The 13263-nt window shown below is 50.5% G+C and overlaps 1 protein-coding gene across 2 annotated transcripts in view; it reads right to left on the reverse strand.

Annotated features, from left to right (window-relative positions):
* The window catches only part of RORC (RAR related orphan receptor C), a 78156-nt gene that overhangs the window by 35715 nt on the left and 29178 nt on the right, over positions 1 to 13263 (reverse strand). The window contains exon 1 of one of the 2 annotated variants that reach the window (XM_075907069.2): positions 10985 to 11205. The exons of the other annotated variant lie outside the window; for it this stretch is intronic. Within the exon in view, the coding sequence (XP_075763184.2) occupies positions 10985 to 11117 (133 nt within the window). The 5' untranslated portion in view covers positions 11118 to 11205. Of the gene's footprint in view, positions 1 to 10984; positions 11206 to 13263 lie in introns of those variants that run through there. 2 annotated transcript variants of the gene reach the window in all.

Raw genomic sequence — 13263 nt, forward strand, 5'->3', positions numbered from 1 at the left:
TCGAAGGCAAGTTTTCCAGAGTTCAAACCATTCTTGTAGCTCTACTCATTATTCTTACACTATAACCCTGGCAGCAACCGGGGATTTTACTTCCCCTTCTAAATCACCAGATCTAACCAATCTTCAAAATCACTTGATCACCTGACCTTCAATTGTTTCACTAGATCCCAGTGGATTCCACAAGTTACATCATGTCTTCTCCGTGTAACATAGAAATAACTAATCCCTTACTCTTACCTAGCTCTCAAAGCATTTTAGAAAGCAGGGGAGAGTATCACTATTCTCAGTATGCAGAGGCAAACATCATGCATCAAAAATAAATTTGGCTGCAAGCCCAAAGCACATTTAGATTCTGGTGTGGAACTGTCCTGTTTTAGCCGAGAGGCAGGCCCCAATCACTGTGACAGATAGACAGACAGACAGCTTGCAGAACTGTTCCTTGCAAAATCTTCCGTAGCCCAAATTCATCCCATTCATACCTTGTCTGATTCGAACCGGGTTTCTACGGTAAAATGGAGTCCCTCTGGATCTTATTAGAAATATACACGAAGTTGGAGATGAAATTTTACCCCCAAAAATGCTCTTAGATTAAAGAGACAATAAAATTCCACTTACTGCTACGAACCCCCTCCTTTTTGTCCCACTCCGAAAACTGAAAGGCTTTCGGAAGGGCCATTATTTATCTGAATACAGCACCACTAATTGAAATGTGAGAAAGGAAGAGAGATGTATTTTACAAAACAGTTTCGGATTTAAGAATGCAACACGTCAATATACCCTCCGAAACCTCAGCCCTTGCTACCAACCCTTTATTCTTTTCTTTGTATGTATTCGTTTATTGCTTCCCTTCAAAACTCTCTCCCGGTGAATACACTTTCTGTATATTCTGAATGACTGAAATAAGAGCCTTGAGTATCACTGACAAGGAAACTATATTTTGCCCAAGAATGGAATAGATTTGCGTTAACTGATCACAGGAGATGAAATCACTTTCGCAAATCACTTCAAACAACATCATTACAGTTGCTTTCACTACAGAACACTCTGATTCCGGGCACGGCAAACTAGTTTAATCACATCTCTGTATTGCACTAGGATTCATAACATTAAGAGAAAACACCACCACAAAGAAGATACAGTCTGGGAACTGGTTATCCTAGCAGCGTTGAATTCTTAGATCAGTGGAAATTCTAATAGAGCTAAGACAGAATTCAGCTGCGGGAAGCCAATATTTGTATCTACTTCTTGGGTTACACGCACACTAAACCACACCACAAACACTACAATACCCTGGTAGAAAATGTGTGGCAAGGCCTCACAGCATGACGGGTTCCTCAAAACTCATAACATCTTTGTGTTCTGTCTCGGTAGAGCATTTAGGACAATGGGACTTGGGTTTGTGCCATCACATAATTATAAAGATTGTAAAATGTCTTCAGTGGCAGTTAAAGGCACTCGGTGTTAGGCAGAATCAGAGCCGAAAGGTACAGATTTCCAGTTCTACATGCCTCTCAGGCTGGAAAAAAAATCAATGACTTAAAAAAAAAATTTTTTTTTAACCGAAATTAAAGTCACGTATATTTTTTAAAAGTAAATTATTTTAAAATAAATTTGACATGGACAACCTATGTTAATACCTGTGCTCATTATAATCTATTAACATCATTTAAATGAAATGCAAAAAATAACATTAAGCAGTAGGCAGCATGTTTGCTGCCAGATATTAAAGTCAAACCACTGAACTTGTGGAAGTCACCAACTAAGCACTTGAAACCAGAGTTTCAAGTAGTTCTAAACTAGTTTTGGTCAGCAACCATGCGTTCCACATAGGCAGAGGGAATACTTTAATCAATTCAATTTATTCAACTAATTCCATGTTCAGTTCATTCAAAATTAAGAAACCAACTGGCAGCTGACAAAGGGGGAAAACTTGTTTCCTCTTTTCCAATCTATGAATAAAAACTAGATGTGAGAGGATGAACTCTATTAGTTCTAAAATCTTCCAGGAAAATCAGTTAGTATTAAATACAAAACATGTTTTGATTCATTTATTTTTGTTTCTTATGAATACAGCATATTTAAGATATTTTTATTCAACTAATTAAAAAAATTAAAAACGCTGTTTTTATGTATTTTTGTTTGAATTGCAAATTCCATCCAAATACACCTTGACACAAATCACAAATAAAAAAAATTAAATATATTTCGTAAATGAGAAATGCATCTTTCACCATTTTCTAACAAAATGAGAAATTAAGAATCTGAAAAATAAATGCTATAAATTGCTTAAATGTGTTTAGATAGATCGCAGCTTCCTGGTTAGCTAAAAGGAGCACTACATTTAGTGCAAAGCCCATATTTAGTTGCAAAGCAATATGTTTTAATTGCTACTAACCAATGAGAATCTTTTTTTTATAAAGTAACTGAAAAGGACAAACGCAAAGCACAATCAAACCAAATGATTGAAGATGAGGTTTCCTATTTGCTGATTTAAATTGTGATTAAAGTGGTGATTTAAATCGTTTCTGTGTCTCCTCATTTTCTACACATGCAACAAGTAAAACTTCAAAGCGAGTCTATTGAAACTATACAAGTACCCAGTACACAATATTATGAGTCGCAATAATCTTTTTTCCCCTCGGTAACACAAAATATGAATTAAAAAAAAACCCCAACACATTTTGAAGCAAAGGGTTTGGGTCCAATCCTCCGTGTGTATAAAGTGGGTTGTTACCTTGATTCCAATGGATTGCACTGACCTACTCCAGCTAAGGATTTGGCCCTCCGTTTCTCAAAAAGCTCTTTCTTAGAAAGAAAAAAGGGCCTGAAATTTCCTATTGCAAATTCACAGAGCTCATGAAAACCATTGCAGCTAGGGAAAACCAAATCCAGGTCTGTAACTGAAGAGTGGGATTTGGACCTTTTTATTTTTCAATTCATCAGCTCTAAAAACACACACAGAATACTAGATCCGACAGTTAATAATTGGAGCTGTTTTTAAAGAAGAGTGAAGTGGTGCATAGAACTGTCTGAAAGCCCAGTAGACATACCGGGTGAGTAATAGGATGGAGTGGTAAATAGAAGGGAGCAGAAACCAGTGTTGTCTTCAAATTGTCATTATCAAGTCCAAGTCGAGTCTCAAGTCACTACAGTTCAAGTCTCAAGTCGAGTCTCGAGTCTTAATTTAAAAAAATGTCAAGTCACTTTTGTACAAGCCATCAATATCGGCATTTTCGGACAATTTTTTCACCAAGTCAATTTAACAAAATTAGCAAGTCTCAAGTTGAGTCTCAAGTCATAAACAATGAACCCGAGTCTAGTCTCAAGTCGAGTCACCTATGCGACGTAAGTCGGACTCGAGTTCAAGTCATGCGACTCGAGTCAACAACTCTGGCAGAAACTGACAAGCTAGTTTTTCTCATATCTGTACTCTGGTAGCTCTTGGGAACCCCAATTATAGACCAGGGTCTCATTGTGCTCAGTGTGGCACATTATTATTTCTTAGGTGTATTACAGTAGCATCTCAGAGACCTACCCACAGAACAGGATCACATCATGTGAGGTGCTGTCGAGACACCGAATAAACATTTCGATCCATTTGCTTGGTGGGTTGATTTTATGTCTATGGTTCTGAGTCAACAATGTGAGACTCTTACAAAAAAAGCAAACATGATGCTGGGAGGCATTCACAGGAGTGTTGTGAGTAAGACACGAGAAGTCATTCTTCCGCTCTACTCTGAGCTGATTAGGCCTCACTTGGAGTATTGTGTCCCGTTCCGGGCACCGCATTTCAAGAAAGATGTGGAAAAACTGGAGAAGGTCCAGTGCAGAGCAACGAAAATAATGAAAGGTCTAGAAAACATGAGCTATGAGGGAAGACTGAAAGAATTGGGTTTGTTTAGTATGGAAAAGAGAAGACTGAGAGGGGGGACATGAGAGCAGTTTTCAAGTACCTAAAAGGGTGTTAGAAGGAGGAGGGAGAAAAATTGTTCTCCTTGACCCCTAGGGTAAGAAGCAATGGGCTTAAACTGCAGCAAGGGAAGTTGCAAACTGACGGGTTGTGGAAAAAACCTAAATTGCCTAGGGAGGTTGTAGACTCTCCATCACTGCAAATATGAAAGAGCAGGTTAGATAGGCATCTATCAGGGATGATCATTCTAGATCTAGGGTGGGGAACATAAGGCCCGGGGCTCTGTTCTAGATGGTGCTTGGCCCTGCCGTGATGACCTCTCAAGGCCCCTTCCAGTTCTGCTGTTCTGATTCTAGGACACCGGCACATGCGCTTTGCCAAGGGGTACACAGCACACACCAGAAGATTAGGGGGAAGAAAAAATCGGAACATTAAGGCCGTTTTTCTGGCCGCCCCTTTGCCCAGTGCACCTCAGCTTCTGGCATTCTCCTTGGAAGCTGCTGGGGGTCAAGCTCTTGGAAATTGCTGGGAACGTCTAAAAGCCTGGAAGTCTGAGGAAGGGATTGGCCAAAGCCCCAGAGAGAGTCAACTGCAGGATGCTCGTTGGGGTGCTCCCCACCTTTGACCCCCAGCAGGCTCCGGCTTCGGGCTGCTCACCTGAGGAGCGGGTGGTCACGGGAAGGCCAGGCACAAATCAGAATAGATAGCAGCTGGTGAAGAGCCTCCGCAGATGGAAGGATACAGCTTAATGGGGGGTACCCGCCCCCTCACAGGGCCTGGATCCACACGCTGCAATTTGGAGGCAAGGCCCCTGAATAATATTGGGTAAGGCGCCCCCTCCCCGCTTGTCCCTGGGAAGCCTGGTGTCACTTCGGTGGTGAAATGGCCGCAGGAAAGCCACCTCGCCACTGTCTCAAAGCCAGAGAGCAGCGGGCCCAGAAACAGAACCTGCTATTCCCACTGCAGCTCCCCTACTCCCCTGTCTGGCCTTGGGGGCCCACAGACACAGAGAAGTGAGTTCCTTCCAAGCACATGTCCATTCCTGTCCTTTTTCCAAAGGAGACGAGATTCCCTCGTCCTGAGAACGCAAGGGTAAGCTGGTCCCAGAGGAGCAGGGTCAGAAAAGCTGCCCACGGGTAATGAAGGTGCTTTCTGCTTAGAACTGCTGCTTCCGACGGCTTCAGGAAACCATCTCTTGCCACCCACAGACCCATGGGTGCAACAGGGTGAGTTATGTCATCAAAGGAACGGCACGGCGCGAGGGCGGGTGTGGAACCGGTTTTGACAGCAAGTGGCAAAGGGACGCAGGAGATTTCCACAACAGCAGCCGGGAGGAAGATTATGTTGGTGAACAGGGCTCTGATTCTGCACTAGCAAAACCAGCTCAGACATTCAGCCGATTTCAGCTGGGGTAGCTAAAACAAAATTATCTCAGCTACGGGGGCTGGGGATCTGGCCCTAGCTTTGCCTCAGTTTTCGGGGGGCGCAGGTTCAAATCCACAGAGCTCCCCTGCCTTAGAAGAAACTCCACCATCCTGCAAAGGAGAATCTGGCTACTGACTGCCAAGCCTCACTAGCCACAAACCCAGCATGGAAGGAGCCCGTTGGGCTCATAAGAAGAGATTTCTGCAGCTCTTGCTTTGCCTTTGCTAGCCACAGCAGTGAAAGGCGCTGACACCGCATCTGGCCGTCCCGGCCTGGGAGCAGAGCATGAGCTGAGCGAAGGGGTGGTGAAGGGATAGCCACACCACAGAGTCCCTCTGAAGATCAAAACCACTTTAATCAGCACTTTTCCCTCCATCTCTTCAGCGCTAACCTGTATGTGTGGCATCGAACACAGAAAACCCACAGCCTCCCCTCTGGCCCCGAGGTTCCGTTTCCCTGGCTGCCGGGGCACAAACGCCGCAGCCCCTTCACAGGCAGTAGCTGCAAGGGGATCTCCAAGGACTGAGCTGAATCAGAGAGATGGGAGCCGGAGATAAGAGAAAGCCCAGCCCCACTTCTACAAGGGACTGGAAGGCTGGTGGTGGCTGGCTGGGGTGGGCTCTTTGAAAAAGAACTGCTCCAAAAGTTGTTTAAAACAAAACTCCCTGGAAGCCAGGACTCCTGGGTTCTGCCCCCTACTTTGAAGTAGGAATAAGATCCTCCGGAAAAGGGCGCTTTTTCCGGAGGATCGGGGCCAGTGTAGACGCTCTTTTCCGGCTTTTCTAAAAGCCGGAAAAAAGCGGCGGACATTTTTATTTAAATGCCGCGGGGGATATTTAAATCCCCCGCGGATTTCCCTATTACGATCGCTGAAATTAACATGCCCCTTCCGGAAAAGGGGCCAAGTAGACGCAGCCTGAGTGTTTATGCAGCCCCTACCACGACAGGCCCCAAATCTCGGCTAGGGCCTTGAGATGCTACAATCACCATGGAAAAGTGGGGGAGAGAGACGAGGTTACAGGTTTCCCAGAACCAATGCGGTCTACAGAGCATTTGCAGCATGAAGAGAGGTCAACGCTGCATATGTGCTGCAAAGAGAAACAAAGATCTTTGCCCGCCCCTAAAGGAGTTCAGTTGTTCCAAACCCCAAAAATTTTCTCTGCCTTTATGAACGCCAGCTGTAAGATTTCCACCCATCACGCACAAGAAATAGCTTGCAGGGAAATGCACGTCACAAATTACCGAGCAAGTGAGATCACAAACACGGGCCTGAGCCATGTGGCTGGAAGGGTTCCTCTGTGTAGATTTCCCTGGGCCTGGACTTGTGCAACAGATCCCTGCCGGGGGGGACGGTAGTGTCAGGTGTTTCTGAGCTCAGGCAACAGCCGGCAGAATAGGACTGTGCTCTATCCTAGGGGCCATTCTTTTATCTCTTCTAGACAAAGATCCTTCGTTTCTTTTTGTAGATTTTCGTTTTACCTTGCTGATTCTATGCCTGGGAGAAAGGCGCGACCTTAAGCACCCACAATGCAGTTTCACCAGGGGTTTAAATTAGCCCGTTTGTTCCGATCGCACAGGGGCGAAAACGGAGCAACATGCCGAGCCAGAACCCCTGCTGGTGTAAATGGATGCAGTTCCTTTGACATCAGTGGGTCGTACCCCCAGCTTGTGCAATGGAAACAGATCCTTAGCGGGAGAAAAACAGCACAGCTCCACTGACGTCAACGGGCCAGTCCTCTGACTGGTATCAATTTGCGTGGCCCCATTGACACCAGTGAGGCAGATCCCGCTAATCAAATCAACGGTGCTGCCGATTCACAGCAGCCAAGCTCCCTGTGTCTCTCTTCTCTATGGGTTACTTCTGGGTGAAATCCCTGGAGTGACTCCAAGCAGGGGAGAGAGGGAACTAGCTGGATTCTAAGATTAGGATTTGCAAAAGGAGCTGCCTAACTCCTGGAGCAATTCAACGGAGAGGCAGGACGGGCCAGGGGTTAGGAGCTGTTCTGGGCCTGGGGGGAGCTGAGGCCCAAGTCTCGGTTACCTCGGTTATCTCCCCGGGTGACTGTCTCAAAGGAGGGCTGATTTTCAGACAGCACTGCCCCCCTGCCACCACCCCCTGGAAATTGGTGCCCTTTGAGGCCTGTCAAGTCAGGCACCTGAATGCTGGAAATGTTGGCCTCGGTCTCGCCCCCGCGCCCCCCAGGCTTTCCACCTTCCCCCCACGCCTGCACTCACCCCTCTTCCCACAGGGCCCCTCACCGGTCCTCACCTCTGCACCCCCTGTCCTTCCCACACGCCTCCATACGCCGGGTCCTCATGTCGGCAACCCCCACTTCCCACCCCAGGTCCTTACATTGGCACCCCTGCCACGGTCCCGCTATGCATGGCCCTCACGCTAGCACCTCACCCCCGCTGCTTCACACCCTCCCACCCCCCATGCTGGGTCCTCACGTCAGCACCCCCCCCCCTTCTCTCACACACACCTATGCTGGGTCATGTCAGCACCCTCTCCCCCACTTCACCCGCCCCCATGCCAAGTCCTTCATGTGCTGCTGCACCCCCATCCAATATGCACCCCCCAGCTGGGTCCTCACTTCTGTGCCCCTCCCCTGATTCCCACATGGCTCCATTACGTCTGGGTCCTCATGCCCTGCTTCTTCCCACACGGCCCCTCACAGGTCCTCACTTTTCCCCCCCTCCAGTGCTTCCCCCACACCCCTCCCAATGCTGAGTCCTCACGTCTGTGCTCCCACACACACACTTCTCACACGGCCCCTCAGGCAGGGTCCTCACATCTGTGGTCTACCAGTTTCCCACACAGCTCCCCCCCCCCCCACTGGGTCCTCATGTCTGTGCTCCCCCCCCCCCCACAGCTTCCCACTCGGTCCCCTCGTGCTGGGTCCTCACATATCCTGCCCACCAGGTTGACACATGCTGCCCCCACAGCTTCCCGGAGACGTGGTCCCCGGCCAGCTTTCCACCTCCCCAATGCGAAGCTCTCGCACGTGCTCCCCCCTCCCATCTCCCACCGACACTGGCTCCTCATACCCCTTCCTCAGGTCTCTCATCTCCCCAAGCACCTGTGCCCACCCCCTCAACTTCCCACAGCCTTCTTCTGACCCTGGCGCCTCACCTTCCCAGCCCTGGGTCCTCTCTCTGCACCCCACCCCCAACTTCCCCCTCCTTGCCAGATCCTCATGCCTGGGCCCCCTCAGCTTCCCACATGGCCACCTCTCCCATCGCTGACACCAGTTCCTTGTACCTGCACCACCCCATGGCTCCCACAGGCCCAGCCTTAGGGCAAGGTGTTTGCCTTGGGCCCTGCACCTTCAGAGCCCCGGTGCCTGCCTGCCTGCCCTGTCGGGTAGCCGCCCGGCCGGCAGCGCAGCCAGCCAAGCGTGTCGCCTTGGTCCCCACAAACTCTTTGGCTGGGCCTGGCTCCCCCTGTGTCCCCCCCGCTGCCGGAAACAGGCTCCTCACACTTGAGGAGGTGGGGGAAGGAATAGGATGAGAAGCCAATTTGCGTTGAAAAGAAAAGGGGAAAGGAGGGGTGTACAGATACAGTGGGAACCCCACTATAAAGACATAGACACACACATGAAACCAAAGACATGCTATCTCAAAACCTAGACACACGCACACACACACACACACAAGCAATGACACGCCAATAAACACACACACACACACAAAAGACATGCATGGTGTGGATCAGAACAGATCCACACACACAAGGACCACATGCATATTAAAAAAAGACAGACAGGCCTGTTATGTGGCAAACTCTAGACATACACAAAAGCAAAGCAATTAATCAAGACACACACACACACACAAATGAAGAGACACATACAAGCACACACACAAGATTAATCTAGGCACACAAATCAAAACACAAACACACACTCACATAACCCCCCCCCCAAAAGCAGACTCCCTTTGCTAACACACAGTCCCAGTCCCGCAAATAAGCTACTCCAAACTTCGGAAAACCCTAAAGAGGTTCCAGACCTCACTGTCATGGGATTTCCTCTAGAACGCACATGGCCTGGGACGCAGAATGTCCCAGTTTGGGGAACTATTTACATTCCAGCTTCCAAACATCAAGTTCAGAACCCATCGGTCTGGACCCTGTTCTCTGCATTAATCCGGAGTGACCCCGCTGAGGTCCAGATCATTTACACCACAGAGGGATGACTGCGATCAGAATCCGGTTTGCGGGGTGTGGCAGGGAAATCAGGCCCTGAGGGATGCGGTCGCAATGACAGACATGGGGCTTGTCAAACAGCCAGCTGGAAGGGGGCAAAGGCGTGGAATCGGTAGCTGCCAAGACTTGTACCTGTGCACATAACAAGTAGGAGCTGAGCAAATTTCCACCTCAGTCCCAGACACGATGGAGAGCCCAGTCTCCGTGGTCCATCTGGACCTTGCCCCCTCCGGGATGCTAGTGACCCTTATGCCCCTCGATATCTGGCTAGGGCCTGCCATCCAATCAGCAGTACAACCCCCTAGCTGCATTCAGATGGGCCATGGCTGGTAAAAGCTGGAGTTCAGCCCTCGTGTCACTCCTAGCCAAGCCTTCCCCAAATGAAGGAATATTTTGGATGGGAATCGTACATAGCACCGGTGGAAACCGGCCTGCACACGACCCCGCCTCATAACAACCCCCCTCATAACAACAATCGCCTTGCTGCAGGGGAAACTGAGGCGTGGCGAGCGGGTGCCCTTTGCTCAAGGCCCCACAGTGAGTGAGCAGCAAAATCCAACAGTCCTGACTCCTCATCCCCACTCTGTTTCAAGCACTAAACCCCACTCCCCTCCCAGAGCAAGGAACAGACCCAGGGGCCAAAAGCAATTACTGATCCGGGGAGCCCCTTAAGGGAGCCTGACTTACACAGGGCACATGTGCTGAGTCCAGCCAGCCCCATCACAGTGTCTCAAGTCAGGCTCCCAAAATCACTAGCCCGTTTTGACAATCTTGGCTCAGAAATCTTGACAGCCACCCGTCTGCTTCATGCGACACCCTCCTAGAGAGGGGCAAGACAATCCTTAAGCCCTAACTTCCATGTCCCAGCTCTATGTACTCCATCTTGTTCCCTGACTGCCAGCACCGCCCCCCCCCCCCCGCTCTAATCACTAGACCCTGCTCCCTGCCAGAGCAGAGCGCAGGAACGCAGGAGTCCTGATTCCCACATTCCAGCTCTAAGTACTAGACCCTGCTCTCTGACTGCCGATCGCCTGGCTCTAACCACTAGACCCTGCTCCCTGCCAGAGCAGAGCGCGGGAACGCAGGAGTCCTGATTCCCACATTCCAGCTCTAAGTACTAGACCCTGCTCTCTGACTGCCGATCGCCTGGCTCTAACCACTAGACCCTGCTTCCTGCCAGAGCAGAGCACGAGAACGCAGGAGTCCTGATTCCCACATTCCAGCTCTAAGTACTAGACCCTGCTCTCTGACTGCCAATCCCCTGGCTCTAACCACTAGACCCCACTCTGCTAAAGCCCAACGTGAGGAGCCAGCCCGCCCGCCCTGTGCTGTAACCGCCCCTCTCCACCACAGGCAGGCAGATGGGGCTGCATTGGCATCACACACCGGGGCGAGCCCTCCAGCTGGCCCTTTATCTCCCATCTCCCCCCAAAACCACCCACCTCTCATGGTGCCGAGCGGCTCTGCGTGGCGGCTTTGGCTGGGGAGGGCACCAGCAGCACCTGTCTCTGGCTGCCAGCTGGGGAGCTCAGCGCAGGGCCCGGGGTGCCATGCTCTGCCCAGCGCTGCTTGCATTTGAAAGCAGCCTGGCCCGCACAGGTGGCTCAGCAAGACCGGTTGACAGGCATCCCCCCTGGCCAATCACGGCCCCCTCCGTGCACTGAGGCTAACCAATGACAGCTGACTGGAAAGTTCCAAAGCCACAAGAGAGCAAGAAGATACACGGAGCATAGTTTCCATCGCTGAGTGCGAAGGGCTGGGGGGAGAGGCGGTGGCCCGGCTGTGGGGGTCGAGCTTTGGACCCAGCCAGTCTGCTGATCCACAGGATTCTCTCCTGCATTAAAACCTCCGTCCCCTTTTCCAGCACGGTCCCTGCACAGGGCTGTTTGCCCACATACTCACAGCCCCCCAGGCGGAGGGCCGGCACACAGCAGCGCTTGGTTTGTAAGGAAAGGGGTGTCAGGCCTCAAGCAAGCGCCTTGCCTCCTTAACTGATGCAGCAAGCCCAGCCGTGCCGGGGCTCAGCCCTGACACAAATTAAGCACTGGCCCCATTTCACAGCCAGGGAAACCGAGGCAGTCCACAAAGCATGCACAGGGGCCAAGCTACCATCAGAGGTCAGGTGTTCCGGTCTTCCGATAGCCTCTAGACTACACCCCTCCTCCAGAGCAGGGGAGAGGATTCAGGAGTCCTGAATCCACATGCCTGGTGGTATGCACTTAGCCCTGAGCTCAGAATCTCAGAGTCCTGGCTCCCATGCTCTCTGGTTTGATCCCACTAGACCCCCCCTCTCCACCCACAGCCAGCAAGAGACTAATTCAGGAGTTCTGGTTCCCAGCCATCTTATTTTAACCATTTCTCTTCCAGGGCTGAGAAGAGAACCCAAGAGTTCTGGTGCCTGGCAGCATGCTGTAACCATTAGGCAGCACTGCCCTCCCCGTGACATGCTTTTCCCTCCAGCCCGTGCCCACAGGGCAGAATCATCACTTTTGCTCCCAGGGCCCTGGCCTGGCCACGCGGTGAGGTGTTGGCTGCATCAGGCTTGATGCCACTATGCCAATCGGCAGCATGGGAGGATGTGGAGACCAGCGGAGCCACACTGCACCGTTTGTGTGCCGTCTCTCTTTCGTCAGGAGAGTAAAACGTAATCAACGTGTGGATCGAGCCAAGGGCCGGAGACACAACAACTGTGCAAGCCTCAGGGAAACAAGGAAAACCACCCCTCCCAAAATGAACGGCAGCACTGTATCTGCCCTGGCTTCGGCACCCTGCAGCCCAGAGCATTTCAGGATCTCTGGGCTTGTGGGGGTGCTACAATGCGGCCATCTCTGGTGTGGAACGTGGCAGCCGTTTAGCACAACAAGGCAGGACAAGGGAATGGAGAATTCTGTATCCAAGAGAATATTAGCAAATCCAAATGGAACAAACTAGGGTTTTGTAGATGGGGAGAAGGTACCCGAGAGCCCTTAATCTGGGTTTTACTGGGCACCAGGCACATCTAATCCCCTATTCATCCAAATAGGGTACATGAAGAAAAAAAAAACCTAAATATGAGCCTGGCCCTTTAAGACCCATTTCTCTCCTAGTGAATTATATGGAGTTCCTTATACATAGACCCACCGCTCCTTATATACCGATCCTCTCTGTGCTTCTCACACTTCCACAGCAATGCCACGTGGCACACTCAGCACACCCAGCCTGATAGGACCATGGCACAGGGCAGGTTTCAGCTCAGTACACTGAAACCCAGAGCACCGGAGACACGGGAAACACCGCATCCTTTTCAACAAAACCAGGCTCAGCCCATGTCCCCGGCGCACTCAGAACGAGAGGAGATGCCGCGTGGCCCCAGAGCTGCCAGAAGGGGGTGGCAGGGAGACGGTAGACCCCAGGCTAACCCATGGCAAGAGTCTTTGCTCTGCTCTAGCAAGGTCCATCCAAGGCCCCTTGAAGACCTGAGACGCATTAGTGCCGTCAACTGCTGGGAGGCGTATTTTACAGGTGGGGAAATGGAGCCTCAGACAGACGGAAAGGGATTGACCCAAGGCGATGCAGCGAGGATCCGGGAACAGGACTGATTCATCATACGCTTTGCTATAACCACCTGAGTCTAGTGGTTTTCAAACCATTTTTCTCATGACCCAATTGAAGAAAATCGCTGATGCCGCGACCCAACAGCATGTGACTAGTGTGTGGGCTCCGGGGTGGGGCTCAGGATGGG

The sequence above is a fragment of the Pelodiscus sinensis genome, chromosome 22, assembly GCF_052426305.1.
Source record: "Pelodiscus sinensis isolate ZL-2025 chromosome 22, ASM5242630v1, whole genome shotgun sequence".
Lineage (NCBI taxonomy): Eukaryota > Metazoa > Chordata > Testudines > Trionychidae > Pelodiscus > Pelodiscus sinensis.